The sequence below is a fragment of the Danio rerio genome, chromosome 6 (genome assembly GCF_049306965.1).
Source record: "Danio rerio strain Tuebingen ecotype United States chromosome 6, GRCz12tu, whole genome shotgun sequence".
Classification (NCBI taxonomy): Eukaryota; Metazoa; Chordata; class Actinopteri; order Cypriniformes; family Danionidae; genus Danio; species Danio rerio.
This window is the reverse complement of record NC_133181.1, coordinates 44,361,419-44,381,366: the sequence shown is the minus strand read 5'-3', so window position 1 is coordinate 44,381,366 and position 19,948 is coordinate 44,361,419. Positions and strand designations below refer to the sequence as shown.

Sequence of the window (19,948 nt, the reverse complement as noted above, 5' to 3'; positions counted from 1 at the left end):
TCACGTTGTCTTGGTAATGTCAAGTTGACATGATAAATACAAAAACAGGTTGTGATGCATTTGTTTATCAAGTTGTAATAAAACAATGTCATGACCTAACTGAGAAAATAACACTTGAACACTAAAAAAAAACAATAATTGTCATAAGGATGCATATAATCTCATTCACATTCATGACATGTTATGTCATAATTATAAAGGTGTCTTACGAACACCCCTTAAAGTAAAGTGTTGCTGAAAAGTAAATCTTTGTCATGAAAAAAAAAATATTATATTTTATTCAAACTGAAGGATCTGAATTTATTCAATCTTTGAACAAGGCAGATAATTGAGGCATTTTCAATATCTATTGCACATTAAATTAAGACAATCGAGGCTGTTCATTATAATGCTACCCATAAGATTAAGAGGTTATGAAGGCTATAAATGTTAGATAATTACATTTATTCTGCAAAATATTAACTATCAATGTTCTTCAATTAATACAGTCCATTAGCCAAACTGCAGGTCATCGAAGAAAAGCAGCAACTTGGAACATTATTACTGAACAGAACTGAAGTATACGCAAAAGTGTTGTATCAGCTGTTTTCAGGGAATCCAATTAAAACATATTGTGAGAACTCAACTCGTTTCATACCATGCATTTTTGCCCACTCTTTAATACAACTGTTGCACCACTAGCAATTTAGATCGAGGGTGACTTTAGGTCATAGCACAAATTTTCAATTGCGTTCGAGTCTGTGTCTAGAATACAAATGACTAATTTATAGTTATGCTGTGTAGTTTGTGAAGCAATTGTGCTGGAAAGTAACTCATATCTCTGGCAGAGTGAAACAGGTTCTCCACAAGGATTTGCATGCATTTGGTTTAATCCATGCTGGCCTTGATGCCAACAAACTTTTCAGTTTTACCATCTGAAAAAGAAATCCTCCCAACATAACACTGTCAACGTGGAAGAGTAGGTGTTATCTGGTGGATTGCATTCTGTGGAAAACACAGTGCTTTGCTTTCAGGTCAAAGAACAGAGCTCTTGTCTTACAGAACACTACATTTACTACAGAAATGTTCTGTCACATGACTTCCACAAAACTTAATGCTGGTCCTTTTCAGAAATGGCTTCATTTTAAAAACACTGTCCCGGATAGGTAAGGAGACAGCTGACCTACCATCCAAATAAACCCAAGAGATGCTTTTGCATGAAAATCCCAGTAGATCAGCAGTTTCTGAGATACTCAGACCAGCCTGCCTGGAAAAACAACCATGCCACGTTCAAAGTCACTTAAAACACCTTTCTTCCCCATTCTGATGCTAGGGTTGAACTGCAGCCGATCATCTTGATCATGTCTACATGCCTAAATGCATTGAGTTGCTGGCATGTGATTGGCTGATTAGAAATTTGCATTAACGAGCAGTTGGACAAGTGTACCTAATAAAGTGGACGGTGAGTGCAGATTATATTAAGGTATTACCATATATTTCTACACGTTCCAAACAAATATGTTCTCGTTTTAAATACATGGAACATCATTTAAATATTCGGTCCCACTTTATATTAAGTGGCCTTAACTAATATGTACTTACACAAGAATTAATAGTTTGTTACAATGTACTTATTGTGTAAATACATGCATTTATTGTGTACTTATGCTTGATTAAATACATGTAATTACATCTGTAATTAACTTTTGTAATTACATCAGTAAATACACTATTGACCATGCCTTACACCTTAACCGACCCTTAAACCTATCCACACCACCAAACCTGTCCATAACCCAACCTCTATCCCAACTCAAAAGCACCACAAGTGTTCTCAAATACATTATAAACACAGTAAGTACATTGTATTTATTTTTTGATGCAAGTATGTAGTAGTTAAGGACACTTAATATAAAGTGGGACCAAATATTCAATATACAAAACAAAATACTCGTCTATGTTGATTCAGTTGTGCTTTTAATAAGAAAGTACATTTTTGTAACATTTTGTTTATTTAATGAGAAAACTTAATAACAACTGCTGTTTTGACACTTTGGTATGATGAGACAAATAACTGTATAAATGATTAAGTTCAAAACCACATTAATGGCATCATTCATTAATCTTTATGTCTAGTAAAATTTTTAATTAAATGATTTAACATCTCATGCAATTACTCCATTTTAACTAAACAATGCATCTCGTGGCATTACATTTCCCTCATGCAAGTCATTTGATGACAGCAGCTAAATTAACTCTACAAAAAAGAATTACTTGAAATATGTGCATGACATTAGTCTATATTTGGGGCTGGTGGCATGGTGGTTTAGTGGTTAGCATTGTCGCCTCACAGCAATAAGGTAATTAGTTCGAGTTGGCATTTCTGTGTGGCGTTTGCATGTTCTCTCCGTGTTCATGTGGGTTTCTTCTAAGCGCTCAAAAAATGTGTATGCGTGATTGTCATCACGGGACAGTGTGTGTGTGTGTGTGTGTGGGGGGGGGGGGGGGGGGGGGGGGGAGAGGGAGAGAGAGAAAGAGAGAGGTGAGGTGTGGTGGCGAGCGCACCTGCAGTTTGGCAATATTTCGGTTTCGACCGAACGAGAAGGGAAATGTGGGCTGTGTCCGAAACCGCCTACTACTTAGTAGGTACTGCATTTGACTTTAAACGTCATGCTCGGCTGTTAGAAAAGTACATTTGATACAGTATGAATGTGAAGAGTATTAATGAAATTTGGACGTACTACATCCGCCATGTTGTCATGGTCACGTGTCCTACCTGTGTCATTCACTCTCATTCATGAATTTACTCACGGGGCATCATGGGATAGTGCAGCGTGCATGGGATGCACACTCCAGAATCTTGCCGGAAGTAGTAAGTCATCAGGGTACTTCTCGCATACTGATTTTCGAATTCTATGAATTCGGACACGCTACTCAGCCCGCGTACTGATTTTAGCGTGCTATATTGCATGGAAGTATGCGGTTTCGGATGCAGCCGTGGTAAATACGAACAAGAGGTCTGCATTCCCACTGCTGTACCGCGGGAGCTGAGCAGATTTCTTGCGGTGCAGGATTAAATTTCCGAATAAAGGGCGGGAGCGGTCGATAACTCTGGTGTAATTTGAAAGGGAGCGGGTGTGCGGTCTGACAATATCGCTACCGAGCGAGCATGCGCGTTTGTGTTTGTGTGAATGAGAGAGAGAGAAAGAGAGAGAGAGCGTAGTGCTGTGTGTCGCTTTGGTGCGGTTTCTCTCTCGTTCTGTGTGTGTGTGTGTGTGTGTGTGTGTGTGTGTGTGTGTGTGTGTGTGTGTGTGTGTGTGTGTGTGTGTGTGTGTGTGTGTGTGTGTGTGTGTGTGTGTGTGTGTGTGTGTGTGTGTGTGTGTGTGTGTGTGTGTGTGTGTGTGGGTGTGTGTGTGGGTGTGTGTGTGGGTGTGCTTGAATGAGAGAGAGAGCGTCCTGCGCAGATCTCTAATACGAATAAGACAAACAGGTGACCGCAAACCTAAGGTCACAAATACGGTTTTCAGTTTCTGAATGGTTTAGGCACAAGCCAACAATTGCTGTCTGAGTCTTACGTCATAATTGTTTTTATTATGCATGGTAATACCGGATACCGAGGTAAAATAGGGAGGAGGTTTGACGGTATCAAAATTTGCATACCACCCAAGCCCAAAATATATATATATATATTTGGAAAGTAACTTTTATTGACATTTTAAATAGTTTGTGTTGTAAATGACGGTACAAAAACTTTATAATAAACTGTCAGTACATTTTCTGTTATTATACAGCCTTCATTCTGTCTATACTACATCTTAAACATAATCTTGTCTCAAACTACTAAAATTTTAATAAAGTTTGTTTAACAGTAGAGTTGAATTTTCAACATCACTACTGCAAATAAAGAGAAAACACCATGTGAACCACAAAATAAAGAACCTGTTAATAAATAGATATTTTGTCAGGCTTTTAAAGCAAAAACTAAAATTGTTCATTAGTTTTTTAAAAAGTCTGCCAGGGCCTAGATTTGATAAGAAGGTGAAATTACCACTTATACTTAATATTTAAGTCTTGCAAGTATCAGACCCTACTCTACTACACAAAAATAAAAGGCCTAATTAAAGCATGAAAATGTGCAGATTTCCTTCATCTGCAGCAGTGGTATATCAGGATGGGCTTTAGGCCACAGAAGTGCTGACACACGCTCCTCATTCATCACGTTACCCCTGAAGGTGTCCAGTAAATTAAATCACCCTTTCTGTCAATCAGACACACACACACACCAAATGTCAGGCCTTCACAATGTCCCTCAGGTGAAAAATCCGTGGCAAGAACAAGGTGAGAGATGGAGACATGCTACAATCTATTGGGAATGGTATTTAACACAAATCTTTAACCACAAATACTCCTCCTCTATTGGTCAAAAATAAAAATTATAAACCATCCATTCAATAAAAGTTGCAATCAGTTCATTTGTTAAACTTCAACCAACACAATGAAAAAAAACACACAATTGCACATGGCCTCTAATTAGGTAAAAAAATAAATGGATCTTAGAAATCTACATTTTTAGGACATATAGGCAAACAATTGTTACAACAAAAGAACAATCTTCCTTTAAAAAAGCTAATTAAACTATATAATACAGCAATTTGCTCTGCTCCATTTATTTGATTGGATAAGTAGAGTTTCAACATACTTGAAGTGTTTCGCTGTATGAATCACTCGAGTTGTTAGCATGTGCTACATTAAACTCCTCGTTTGGACTTATTTTTTTTTTTATAATTTTTTTCAGCAAAATTGAACAGAATCTACGTACGTTGTGTCTAAGATGACATAAATAATACATTTATACCAAGTTTATAAAATTGTTTACAGTGCTTCCCACACATAGACTTTATAAACGACCACTCAAGTATATTTGGTTACACACTTTTTTTTTACTATTATTATCATCACCTTCGCCAGGCTTAAACCACTGAAAAATCTTTCTCTCTACAAATTTCGTACTGCTAATTCTATGCACGCGAGAATGGTCAGCAATTTCACATGCTCTGCCAAGACCCACAGAGATGCACTTTTTTGGGATTGGGACGGGTTTCTAAATCTCCTAAAATGTCAAGTATTCAGCTTTCGCTTTCATTTACTATAGCGGTCTTTAACAGTATGTTTTTATATTACCTTTTTATTAAAGCTTGATTTACTTCCGCTTGGCTTCGCAGCTGAACTTGCGCACAACCCCAAAGGAAATAACTACACAACTCAGAAAAACTTTATACTTGGAGGATGAAAGCACATCTAAACTGGCTGCAAAATATGTGTACATCATTAGAAATGGTTAAACAACTCATTTGCCTTATTTAAATAATCTACATTTTTATTCTTGTAATTATTATATTTTTTTGTTATATTGTCTGTTTTTTTTATTTTTCTGTCATTTATTTTTCATTTGCTGCATATTTTATGACTTGATATTAACATATTACATATTAAATACATATCTAAGAGAAAGAGAGAGAGCAACAGCTTTTACCTTTCAGTGGGTGCTCATGGCTCCTGAATAGCAAAAAAAAAAATATTATTATTTATTTTTTTATACTGTAAGCCAGTGAAAAGAAACTGTGTCATATAAAAGGTGTTAAAAGCTATTTTTTATCATTTATGTGCTGTAGGTAAAATGTGGGTTTTAAACCGGCTACCACCGCAAGTATATTTCAAAACCTGAAAAGCACTGATTTATATTATGATATCAATGCTTCCCACAGGTCTGAAATATACTTGCGGTGGTAGCCGGGTTGAAACACACCTTTTACCCACAGCACTTGAATGGTCAACAACATGCGACAAACTAAAAAAATAATGTGATTTTTAACTATACTTTTTTATTATGACACTGTTATACAACTTTTCTTTTCAATAGTTTAAAGTTATTTAAAAAGGCTATTGAAATAAAATAAATCCACTATTTCGCTTTAATGCTATTTAGTTGCCATGTGCATCCACTGACAGGTAAAGGCTGCTCTCTTTCTCTCTCTCTCTAAAGTTGCTTTATTGGCATGACATTTGCAGTATTGCCAAAGCATTTTAGATATGTATAAAGTGTGTAATATATTAACATCATTAAATCTATAAAATATACAGCAAATGAGAAATAAATAACAGAAAAAGGAATAAAAGTAGACATTATTGCTCAAAATTACAATAATTACTAGATTAAAAAAAGATTATTTAGTGTAGCCATTAGTTGTGTGCGCAGTTAGCTGCGAAGTGGTAACGCAAAAACGCATACAAATAATGACGACTTTTGAAAGCAAAACCCGAATAGTTTCAGACATTTAGAAACTACGGTCAGACACATATGAGCATAAGGCACGTCTCTGAGGGTCTGAAGAGCACGTGAGTGTTGATGCTTCTCGCGAACACAGAACCAGCAGAAGGAAACGTGCAGAGCAAGTAAAGATTTTCAACTGGTTAATCGATCGCGATAGTTTGGCTTACTTGGATGAATACAAAAAAGTAAAAAAGGATGAAAATAATAGTATTATTCATGTGTCCCCACCAAATATTCCTGGGCAGCTTGCCAAAGTAAAGTCTATGTATGGGCAGCACTTGATATTCATTAACCATGATTAATTTTAATTTAATTTTAAATTTATTTTTTTAATCAAATTTATGTAATCATATTTATGGATTTATTCATATAGTCTTTATATATTATACCTTTTTAGTGATTTTTTTTAATAAATCAAAAATAATATTTTTTTATTTGTTTGCTTTCACATTATGTTTTTTAATTATTTCTAAAAAACAAACAAACAAAAAAAATTCTCAAATAATTTCTACTGACACTAGCACTAACTAGAGTCTACCCAAGGACTCCAGGACCCAACCTAGTCTTTAAAATCCTTGTTTCAGACATTTAGCAACTATATTTTGCTGTCATAAAAAACTTCAATTTGCTCCATCAATCTGCACACAGTACTGTTGCGCTATGTTTCAACTATTCTCCATACCTTCTCAATCCTTCCTTCTTATCGTCTCTGTTCAAGCACATATCCAGATGTTTATTAATGTGCTGTTCGGGTACACCTACTCCACAGACAGGACATTCCACTGGAAAACACATTACTGAAAGTTAATCATTATTAGAAACAGAACAAATGAAATTCTTGAACACCATTAAATGAAATAAACAAATACAATAATTAACTCATAGTGAGAAAAAAACAACAACAATACAACACAACAGGAGAAAAACCCACTCTGATATAAAGTCTTTCAAAAATTAAGCATCATAAACAGCGTGAATTAAATAGAATGAATTTAATTGTTTTACATTTACACTTCAAAGAGCATGTACATGTATGACAACCCTTATCCTATATAATTGTTAACTATGCTTATATATAATAATTTTAACGTTTAAAATCTATTAGTTACTAGTTAATTAAAGTTATTAGCAATTAATAAAGGCGTGGTAACCAAGATCTTTTCTGATTTTGATTGTAATACAGTAATGTGCGCTTTTTGTAAAGCTGCTTTGAAACAAAACAAAAAAAAGTGTTCTATGTCCACAAAAAAGTGTGTATGTTTTTTGTTTTATAAATGAAATTTTAAATATAGATCTTTATTAGAAAAATATTTAATATTTTAAATTGTAATAATGCTTTGGAGAGAATCAGTGGAGATTTGTCATTCTGAAATATTTAACACTACTTTTATAAATTGTATGATAGGCTACATTTTTTTCTTAAAACAGATGCAGATTGACGCAAGCACAATGATATAGGCTAGCCTATATTTTACTACTTGCTATTATATCCTAAAACACTTAACGGTTTACTTTACTTACTCGGTCCTGGAGGGCCGGTGTTCTAGAGAGTTTAGCTCCAACCCTAATCAAACAAACCTGAACCAGCTAATCAAGCTTACTAGACATACTAGAAACTTCCTTGCAGGTGTGTTGAAGCAAGTCGGAGCTAAACTCAGCAGGACACCGGCCCTCCAGGACCGAGTTTAGACATCCCTGACTTAGGATAACCGAATAATATGCAAAATACTTTATTTATTCTCTTAAATAAAGAGGAATTATCTATTAAGTGTCATATAGCCAAGAGAAAAATGCATGTTTTAGGTCGCTCTGGAGTATTTGGCTGAATGTTTGACGGCGTCTACCTAAACAAGGATGTTATAAAATATTTTACATGGAGTTAATAACGGATAAATTCTGTGGTTTTATATTATGAGGGTTAGCTGGGTCATCCCTCCGTCAGTGGCAAGACCACTTGATGTACAATTCCAACGGTCAGTCAGCAATCAAACGAATATAATGAATGAAAATACAAAGACCTATGCGCAAAGACATATAAAGTAATGTTTTACAGTTACGTGCAATTTGCTTGTTTTGGCTGTCTCCATTTTAATCGTTTTGTTATAATAATGGTGAGCTGTATCTGCCTGGATCTAAACTGGGTGGATTGCATGATGTTGCATGAGGGGGTTTACGTGCTGCGCTACGAGCTATTTCGGCTAGGCCTGGGCGATATATAGAGTTCTGGGCATATATCGATACGATTCCCCACTGTGATGCAGGCATATCTAATATCTTTCATATCGATATGGTTTGAGGCCACACGTGCATTCTGCATGAAACAGACCACTCCAAGGTAGCATGCAAGTTCCACTTGTGACAAATGAGCGCATGCGCAAATGAATGATTCACTCCCTGAGTCATACAAAAGATATGTTAAAAATGAATGAATCGTTTAAGATTGACCCATCACTGACGCGACATGGAGGAACATGCAGTGCCGGTGTTGTATTGAAATCTGACTCCCCGGACAAATCTGATTCCCCCTCGTGCGTCAAACCCGTTTATCAGAAACCTTTTATCGATCATTTCTTCCGCAATTGACAGTAACAACGAATATAGAAGCCTTGTCAAATTGACAAGCAGCACCTGAATGTGAAATGAAAATGCCAAAATGGGACGAATTTATACCGCATTTTGAAAGTGAAACCACCCTGATATTCACTGATTATCAGTTCAGTGTTTATTTCACAACGGTCTCTTCTTTACATTTACGTTATAACACATTTAGCTCTGCGTTCTGGTCTGTTATTGCATATTGACTTCAATTCCAATTATATTCTAATCATTGTATTTATTTATTCTGTTTGAGTTATTTATTTTAGCCCCTTAACTGGAAGACGTGATTTGATTTGTGTGTGCCTAGTGTACAAACCGTTGGTGGTTTAAACAATTATTAAAGCTTAAAAAAAAAAAGGAAAATAAAAAAAAATATGCATGTCAACCATTTGTACTACCTTTTTTTTTATATCTCGCTGTTAGCAACTCTTTTAACAATTAACAATATAGGAATGATATCTACAATCATGATAATAACAGAAAGGAAAACTATAGGAAAGGAAAATTATATTTTGCTCTAAAAAATGTTTAAACGTTTTAATAAAGGCTTTGACTTTCAAGTGATGGGAAAATACTGAATATATATGTCATACTGTCCATCCCTTCTAAAAATAGAGATATGATTTTTTGCCCATATCGCCCAGCCCTAATTTTGGCCTCACTGCTCAAGCTCCCTGGCTATTGGCCTGGCCTGGCCCAATTACAAAGCCTTGGCTTGCACTGGCCAAACAGTAGAAATGCGGCTAATAATTACAGTAAAAAGCGTTATACATTATATAACTTGAATTATTCATCAAATATACGTTCACCCCAACATGCATAACCAACAAAAATAAATATGAGATGATTATCACCTTTAACCGCCGGCTTACAGCTTTGTGATGTGGAAGGAAAAGCAGTGACATCCATCTTCTCCTCTTTCACTCTGTTTCTCGCATCCTCCAGACTCTCTTGCTTGAAGATGCCAGGTTGCTGAACACACACCTCCATAGGTTCGGATTTGACTGAGGCGTGAAGAGTCTCTGACGGGAGAGTCACAGAGGTCTTCTTCTGAAAAAAATGACTGAGGTTGCTCGATTCTTTTTTAAGGCCCTTCTGTCTCGCTGCTTTGCCTTTGATCACCATAGTCGGGGTTTCAGGTGAAATGGGGGGCGATTCCAAATTTGAGTGACACAATTTTAGCCTGGAGACATGAGTAAATGATATACAGTGTTAATAAAAGTATGACTCCAGAAATAATCTACATTGCACAATGTGGACAAAACGCAAGCTGGAGTTTTTGGTTAATTCACTGTCTGAATCAGATGATGAAATGTTACTATATTTAAATAAATGTGCATGCCTAAGCATGAACAGAAGTGCATTAAATTAAAAGTTCATAATTCAAAATTAGGGTCACACTTCATTTCAAAGTACAATTTATGCTATTAACAAACCAATAATAAATATTAGCTCAATAAACTACTAATGAGCCGCTTATTAATAGTTATAGGTAGTAGATTGTTTAGTCATTAGCTAAGATTGGGGATGTAAAAGAAGATCATACTTTTTAGGTGCTAATAAATGTTAATATCTTAATAATGAGCAGGTAATAGGCCAACACAAAAGTCCGCAAATTTTAAGCCCATTGAGTCAATTTATTTACTTGTGTAAAATTGTATGAATTTATATTTATTCAGTTTTTGAATTAGGGTGCTTTCACACCTACACTTTTGTTTCGGAACGTATCTCATTTGCCCAGTTAGCGCGGTTCGATTGGCATATGTGAACAGGGCAATCGCGCTCTGTTCTGCGCCAAAGTAATTGCTCTGAGATCGCTTGAGTGAGGTGGTCTCTGCTCGATTGAAACGAACCCTGGAGCGGTTCGATTGCAGTGAGAAAGCGATCTGATCCGAGCGCGCTTATATCACAGTATTTTATGGATATGTAATAGGCATACGGCTATATGAAGAGAGAATTATGAGTAGGGCGGGAAGTTTCGTGAGTCTCCGGATGCCCGCAAACGAGTGATGATTTCCCGGTAATCTCGCGTCTCTCTCCCAGTCCTCAAATAGGCATCGTCGCGCACCCTTCTCACCCCTCCCCACCGCATCTCTCCTCAGACACGTCACGCGCGCGCACCCTGTCAATCACCACCAAACCACCACCTCTCCTGACAGCTGAGCGGGACACTGCAAAATAAACCCTGACACTCTGACCAGTGTAAGGAGAGTTTACTCGCACGTGACTTGTTTTAGCTCTTTTGGTCCGATTAGAAACTTTGCAATGTGAAAGCGAACCGCTCCAAGAGCAAAGAGCAACAATGTAACAATTTTAATCTCTGTTTCGGAACAACTGAATCGATTCACAGGTGTGAAAGCACACTTAATCTCAGTAATATTATTGACTAATATTTAAAACATTTCATTTGATTATTAACAAAAGTAGAAGTATTTTCCGTCTTTTAGTGGATATATTATATGAGAGACTTGCTTTGTTTACCAAATAAGTGGATCTAATAGGATTTGCATTGTAAACTTAACAAAAAAAAAGCTATTATTGTTCATTTCATATATTAAGATTTTAGTTACAATACTCTCAAAACCATTCCACATAAATTCAGAGATTTTTTTTTATAGAACGCTGCAGAGAAATAACAAAAAATGTCCGCTACCCTTGTGATAAGCCAGTAGTTAATGGTGCAGATTGTTACTTAAACTAAAGTGTTACCCCTTAGTTAGCATTATGAATATGAAGTTGAATTTATATGGGACATGTAATAAAAAGTATATCACCACTTTCATTTTCACCTATACATTTACTTACTTTTATACACAATAAATTGTATCTAACTTATTTACATTATTAACCTTTTAAATAAAGTAAAATTAAGCACGATTACATTTTTTTCTTTTAATAAATGCAGGGAGTACTGTATGCTGTTAAATGTTTCATAAATATATCTATAAGACTCAACGACAATGGGTAAGGATATTTCACTCAGATCTTGAATCTTCACTTTCAAAAGATATTTGAAACATTAAAGTAGGCATTTAATATGCTTTCACAGTAAATGATATCGCTTTTTCCAAGTATAATTTGATGCAGACACCAAAAATGGGTTGCCTCGAGTCGAGACTTGGGTCTGTATACTGTAAACAACAGTTGGAAAGATGCAATATGCACTTTAAACATTTGTACTGAAAACACATTAAAAGCATTAATAACCATTACTGCAATATAACTATAATATGGACAGTATGCTGAAAGAATTATAGATATTATGGACAGACAGACAACCTGAGAGAGGTGTAGAGATGGAGGGGGGGATGTAAAGTGGAAATGAAGAGATGTATGGATGGATGTACAGTGGAAATGAAGAGATGGACGGATTGATGTAGAGATGGAGGGATGGATGTAGAGATAGATGTAGAGATGGATGTAGAGATGGATGTAGAGATGTAGGGATAGATGGATGTAGGGATGGATGTAGAGATGAAGGAATGGATGGATGTAGAGATTTAGGGATAAATGGATGTAGAGATGGATGGATGGATGGCAGTAGAGATAGATGGATGGATGAATGAATAAATGAATGAAAGGATGGATCTATCTAAAGATGGATGGATGGATGGATGGATTGCAGTAGAGATGGGTGGATGGATGAATGGATGGAATGATGTAAAGATGGATGGATGTAAAGATGGATGGATGGATGTAAAGATGGATGGATGGATGGAAAAAATGCTGGGTTCCACACAACTGATGTGTTGCGACAACATGAAGAAATTAAGTTAAGTGTTTTATGTTTGATCAAAGGTTTATTTGTCCCAAAAGAACTCAAGAATCAAAAAAGAAAGAATTTAAGTAGTTTGAACAAACAGCAGACATCATTTTGTTCAGTGTAGTAGATATAGAGTTATTTTTATCTGAATCTTTGTTTAATTGATTTCATTATTAAATAATTTCTTACCTTGCCTGGCTTTGTTTTTAAAATAAAAGAAAGTTTGGCTGTACAACTCAGAAAACTGAACAGAAAACACAGAAAGCCAAATTATTAAAACCAACATCAGGAAGAATCGTGATACTGAAATAAAATCTTGATATGATATTTTTGCCATATGGCATGCACCAAGCTTTAATATACTTTTGTGGCAGGCAGCATATGTAGTATAAGATGCATAGCATTTGCAATATCAAAGACTCAAAAGGCTCTTAAGGACATAAACTACGCCAAGGACAACAAAACTGATGTTTGAGCACCCTTCATCTGTTTGAGGCACTAAGGTGACAATTTGTGTCAGTAAAAGGCGGCAGATCTGCTGTTCTATACAATGTGTAAGCGCTGGAATAGCTCTGCTTTCCCACTGAGGGAGAGTGAGAGACGAAATAGTGAAAAATAATTTGAGGGGAGGACAGAAGGGCATAAGGAGCGAGAAAGAGAAAGGAGTACATAAAAGGAAGTGCGAGAGAGAGAGAGAGAGAGAGTGCATGGTGGCGAGCACCTGTCGGTTTTGCAATTCCACTGGAAATGTGGAAAGCCAACAAACACTGCAAGGCCATTACAGAGTCATAAAGTGGAGTCAATGAGCTGTGCAAATGCTACTTTCCATATTGAAACCTTTTATTTCTCTTTGTCTGACCGCTAGTCTACATATACGCACACAAAACTAAACACTCACGAAAAAAAGGACAAGAAACACGTGATCACTAAAGTGCCTCTGTCCTTTTTCGGTCTAACATGAATGTGTATTCATCCTAATACATTGCAGTTATGATATGATGTTAGATCTTTTTTTAATAATGTCAGACAGGCCAAAGCTAAAAAGAGAAATAAAGCGAAATCTTCACTAATTATACTAAGAAAAAAGTAGATAAAGCTTTAATCCCCAACTTCCTGTTAAGCTAAAAATAAGATTTAATACATGTTCTGAAAGCTCCATTTGCAGGATGTCACCGTGACTAAGGTTATTACAAGCTCCCTAGGTGGATCTAGATCTCAACATAATATTTCTGGCCTCTGAACGAATAATCAAATGTGTGCTTGTAGGTTATTTGCAAGACTCGGAGCAGAAAGTAAACAAAAATGTCAAGGACAAGAAAATGTCAAGAACACAACCTAAATAACACGAGTCACAACACACACATTATGCTTTGATTGTAAGGTAAACATTTAAAAGATGTTTACAGCAGAGGTGTCAGAGATATTTGAAATAGCCATGGGACAATTTGAACAGTAATAGAAAATATTAAGCATTATTTTGAAATGTAAATGAACTATAAACTAGTCTTAAAGTGTGAACTCAAAAGACAGCTTAGCATGGAAGAAAACTAAATATTGCATAAAATCCTTAACATCTTTCATAATGATATCTGCTATAATGTAGCAATTGTTGATTTAACAATGTGCATGTACACTACCTGACAAAAGTCTTGCTGTCCATCCCAGTTGTAAGAGCAACACATAATAACTTAGCTTCTAGTTGATAATTTGTAAAAGTGGCAGAAGATAGATTTTACCAATAAATCATCTGTTGAACTGCATCCCAATCATCACAAATACTGCAGAAGACCTATTGGGACCCGCATGGATGGATTTAATATTCCCATAGAATTCAGTCAAGTTTGGTGAAGGAAAAATGATGGTTTGGGGTTACATTCATCAAGACATTTGTGCTACACATTACACTAGTACAAACCACAGGAGAGGGCAAATTCATTAGCAGGATAGCGCTCCTTCTTATACTTTAGCCTCTACATCAAAGTTGCTGAAAGCAAAGGTCAAGGTGCTCCAGGATTGGCCAGCCCAGTCACCAGAGCTAAACATTATTGAGCATGTCTGGAAAAAGTTGAAGGCGGCGGCATTGAATATAAAACCAAAGAATCATGATGAACTCTGGGAGTCCTGCAAGAATGCTTTCTTTGCCATTCCAGATGACTTTATTAATAAGTTATCCGAGTCATTGCAGAGATATATGCATGCAGTCCTCCAAGCTCATGTGAGTCATAGACAATATTAATTCTCTTACTACACTATGACTTTATATTCTATACTATAACATATAAGGCATAATCATATTTTATTTAGCTTAAATAAGCGTAATCTAGAGGCTTTTGCCTTTTAAATAAGCCACTTCTGATACCAAATGATCAACTAGAAGTTAAATTATTATTTTTTTTGTTATAGGCAACAAGACTTTTGTCCACGAGCACAAACTGAAGGATGAAGCCTATTCAAATGCTGCTCAAATGACCTTACATTTCAAGAAAATGTTTTGGAATAACATTTTAAATATTGTGCTTTCTATTTTTGCTGTTTGGCCATCAAAATCAGTTAAAAATAACAAAGCTGGAGCAGTTAGTAGTGTTAATATTAATGTATTGTATGCAAAATAACGTTATGCATTATTTAGTCTCCTAAAAGGAACACATTCTCCAATTCTGATTTACTCCTTCAACCTAAAATGAGGGTGACAGCCCTGGCTTGAAGATTTATGAGTACTACTCAATATGTACACAATGTTATCATTTTGTGTAAAATAAGCCACCGAGTATAAAATTATTATCAGTTTAGATGTAAAAGAAAGTGTTTCTGCAGGAGTTTTAAAGAAGGGCTCAGTAACAGACAAAAACAACATGATCAGACACAGTGTGGAAAGTGATCAAAAACCAAGTCATGCTTGCTTGGAGAAATAAAAACCTTGACTAACATTATAAGTGTACTGCATGCAAAAACTAAAACTTAAAAAAATTACTTGATCCATTTAACTAATAAACAACAAACTCTCTTAATTTTCTGGCTTTTCTTCAGTAATGCTTTTAAAAATCAATTGCAGTATTGTAACTGCAGGCATAACCAACCACTTAGCAAGACTCCTAAAAAAAATCCTCATGGACCCCCTTACAGACCACTAAAAAATCCTGTCTACTTTCAGTCCCCTAAAGCACGGATATGAATCCAGTAAGGCAAGTGGAACACACAGAGAAAATTTATTGCTGTAGCAAACCAAAGATGTTATATAACCACCAGGATTTTACAGCTGAGAAAACAGGCCAAAGCAGTGGAACCACAGTTTTGAAAAGGTTTATAAAGAATAGCCGTGACTGAAGAGTCTATTATTTAAGAATGAAATCAGATTTAAAGCTATCTGGTGCTTTCGAATAGCTGACAGCATTTTGGTGAACATCTTAATAAAGTCGGGATGGCTATGCTAGTTTAAATTTAAGCGGAACTTCTGAAAAACATAAAACTTGGACCTCTTTGGGAGCTCATTGATCTTCCTGGAGGAGAAGCAGGAGATAGTGAGCTCGCAACAGCAGCAGCTCAGTGGGGTCGATACTCAGACCTGAAAACACAAAGCTAATTGCACTCATTGAGACCAAGAGGTCTATAATAATCAAGAGAAACCTATAAATTAGCATTTTCATTCAACTCGGTGACTTGGTTTCCCAGCTGGTGCAGGACAGTAGGACATTTGAAATCTGTGATCTTTGGTTATGGGCACTTAAATCCCCTGTGCCATGATTATTCCACACATTTATGTGGAGGGAATAAAATTATAAACTCTGGGTTTATGTAGACTTTATAAAGACATATTCAATGCTTTTTTATAACTTAGTTAAGAAATGAAAACTTTGTAAATAATCATTTGAACAATCATTCCAACTCCTGTGTGTAGGCTCAGTAATTTTACTTTTAAAGTGATGAATAAGCTCTTTTCATTCATTCATTCATTCATTTTCTTTTTGGCTTAGTCCCTTTATTAATCTGGGGTCACCAAAGCGGAATGAACCGTCCTACTTATCCAAACAAAAACTTATCCATCATAGAATTACGCAGCAGATGCCCATGGTAAAAAAAAAAAAAATAAATCCCTATTGAACACAATATATTTCATTTTATGAAACATTTAAGATATTTTGCAATGGTAAAAAAAAACTCAGGCTAAATGATTAAAATAAGATTTCTGGTGTCTTACTCTTACTCCACTCCACCTCCTGCTCGCCACTGATGTGCAGGTAAAGCGTGTTTGTGCCCGTAAACAGCGCATGTATCGCGATACATTCAACACTTGAATCGTCACATGTTGGAATCTATTTTCAACCGACTCGCAGTGAATCATTACATCACTAGTTATAACAAAAAAAAAATTGCGATTTAAAACCTTGAGTTTTCCAAACCACGGTAAACCTTAAAACCTTATCATCCAATGCCTAGAGCAGGGGTGTCAAACCAATGACTGTAAAAAATATGGACGACGCGACAGCCCCTTTTCCCATTGAACGCCTTGAGGGCAAAACGCCTGCTTGACGGGCCCAAACTGTCGCAAAAGACTGCTGAAAAAATGAGTCGAGCTTCCAACCAAACGCTTTATGTAAAATCAACCACGCCCCCCGAACTTCTCAGCATGCGTTTGCTGTCATATCAACACAAATGGATGTAATAACGTTAACAAATATGAGGGTTTTATATATTCAATCGCGCCAGCTCCAGGCCGCAGCGCACACAACCTACTCGCAGCGTCGCGGGCTGATTCCGGCTCGCATGCGGCAGCGCCAGCTCGCTCGGCCACCGCATCTGGCTCGATTGACTCGGGCTGGAATCAGGGAGTGAGTCCAGGCATCCGGAGTAGGTCCAGCAGAGGTAGTCAGTCTGAGCTCTGAGGGGTAAGTCTCCGGCAGGCGAGAATCTAGCCGGAACTGGCCCGAGTGTATTTTGCTATCTGGGTGGCTAGGCGTGTATCAGCAAACTAATAAAGCCCGAAAAAAGCCCTGACCTTAGCGAATAAACAGTGTTCCACCAGGATCATGAATGTCAGAAACTGTAGTTTACTGCTGAACTCATTTTGTCATGGTAAAATAACACAGAAATCGAATAATAACATTTCAGTCTCCTGCCGAAGCTCAGACACGCTGCTTTGAGAAACTGTCAATCACCGCTGTCAATCACGATGACACGCCCAGCATTAAATTACTGCTAAAACCAAACTGTTTACAAAAATGAAGATCTGCACCTATTTCAGCACAATAACCAGTGCCTTAATTGACCAGAACCATCTTTCGGGACATTTTATTGCAAGTGTAATACATTTTTTTATTTGGGCTCAAGTCTCCTTCATTAACACGGAGGAGGTGGGCTTTATGACTTGTACTGCAGCCAGCCCCCAGGGGGCGATCTAACGGCCGAGACCTTCACTCAAACGCAGGCTTGCGGCACACTTGTGTCAAACCCAATTCCTGGAGGGCCGAAGCCCTGCACAGTTTAGTTCCAACCATGCTACAAACACACTTAACTGTAGGTTTCAAACAAGCCTGAAGGACTCAATTAGTTTGATCAGGTGTGTTTAATTAGGGTTGGAACTAAACTGTGCAGAGCTGTGGCCCTTTTGGAACTGAGTTTGACACCTGTGGCCTAGAGGGAGCACAGTTAGGATTTTGAATTATAATAAATTTACAAGCAACTAGGGTTGGGAACTGAGAACCAGTTCTTACACAGAACTATGACTATTAGATGAAACTGGGGGAGAAAAAAAATATGTACCTACGAAAACACACCAAGTGTTTAAATAAAGTTAGATCACACTTCTGATCACACTGTTTTTCTTATGTTGTCTTTTTTTCAGTTCATATGTCTAAAGACTCTTCAAATATAGACACATTGTGCAAAACGTTATAAAATTATCCTCTGAAATCAATCAAAATGCATTGAATTTATAAAAAACAGCTATTTCTAAGAGGAAAAAAGTTAATTGAATACCCCAACTAGAGGTTTGTTCTTATTTTAAGCCAAAACCCACAAAATTGTGGTTTTGTGCAAAACAATACTTTATTTCATCATTTTGCCTCTCAAATAAAATCTTTTTAGGTATTTTATAATGATAAATAACATATAAATATTAATGCATTCAATGCTATGACTTTAAATTTAAGTAATTTTTTATTTCAAATGAGTTTTTTTTATTTTGAATACAATATTTATTTTTTTATTTTCTGAATAAAGGCATTTTATAGTATACATTGAGAAAGGATGAAGCTTTTAAAAGGGTCAGCTTATGGAATTTATTATTACTATTTTAATATTTTCTACAATGTTCACTTAAAATATAACTAATGTTTTGCGCGCGCACACACACACAAACACAAGCAGTGGGTTATTTACAGCCACAGATTTGGCCTTGTGATGTCATGCCACTTTGTATCATATCAGTCTTATTAAAGCCTAATTAAATAAATGCTTAGTTTAAATTGAAGTGGATTTTTTTCAAGCTATAAAACCTGCATGATGTCCTAATGGTACAAAAACCTCTACTATGCCAGAAGATCATTTTAACTTTATTTTTCATGACATGACCCCTTTTTAATCTAAACTCGCAAGAAGATATACTTCCTAAAAGAAATGCATACAAAGATAATGCTATATTTATAGCAAAGGCCTTAATAACTGTCCCCAATCTCCTGTCCACAAAGATGACGCACACCTTTGACATCATCACTCAGAGAAAACAGGAAATTAAAACAGTATCCCATAAGGCACCTCTCACTTCATCCCGATGGCCATCTGAAACTCCCACATCCAACTATATTAGGCACACTCACAAACAGACAATACAGAGATTGATGGCACCTACGGAGACTGAATTAAAAACCAGTATCACAAAGAAAATCTACTGTGTACTGTGACTATGCACTACCTTGCACCTGATCTGAGGAACCGAGCGGGAAAATGTATTAATGGAAGATATCACATCAGGTTAAAAAATATACAAAACTTTGCTTGTGGATTACTGTAGCAAAGTTCATTGTTGTGTGGGATGAAGAAGACAGGGTCGGCAATATAAGGTAAGTAGAAGTTTTTATTTTTATATAAGTGCACAACACCAGTAGCTGTGTGTGTGCCCTCTCCCTCTTCTCCCGACTGCTCCTCCCGTTCTCCTTAAAGATGCGGTCACACTGGGCTTTTCCTCCCATAGACTTCCATTCATACGCACGCGAATACGTCAGACTGGAAGCGCGGGGTCATGCGTCAAGTTTCGCAGGTTGCTGCGGTTCAAAGTTCAAGCT

General features: G+C 36.4%; 1 protein-coding gene across 6 annotated transcripts in view; it reads right to left on the bottom strand.

Moving 5' to 3' along the window:
• The window catches only part of rad18 (RAD18 E3 ubiquitin protein ligase), a 78,766-nt gene that overhangs the window by 53,610 nt on the left and 5,208 nt on the right, over positions 1–19,948 (bottom strand). For all 6 annotated transcript variants that reach the window (XM_009302542.5, XM_073952702.1, XM_073952703.1 and 3 more), the window contains 2 exon segments: positions 9,763–10,091; positions 6,993–7,092 (listed from right to left, as the gene is read on the bottom strand). In XM_009302542.5, coding sequence (XP_009300817.1) covers positions 6,993–7,092; positions 9,763–10,091 — 429 coding nt within the window.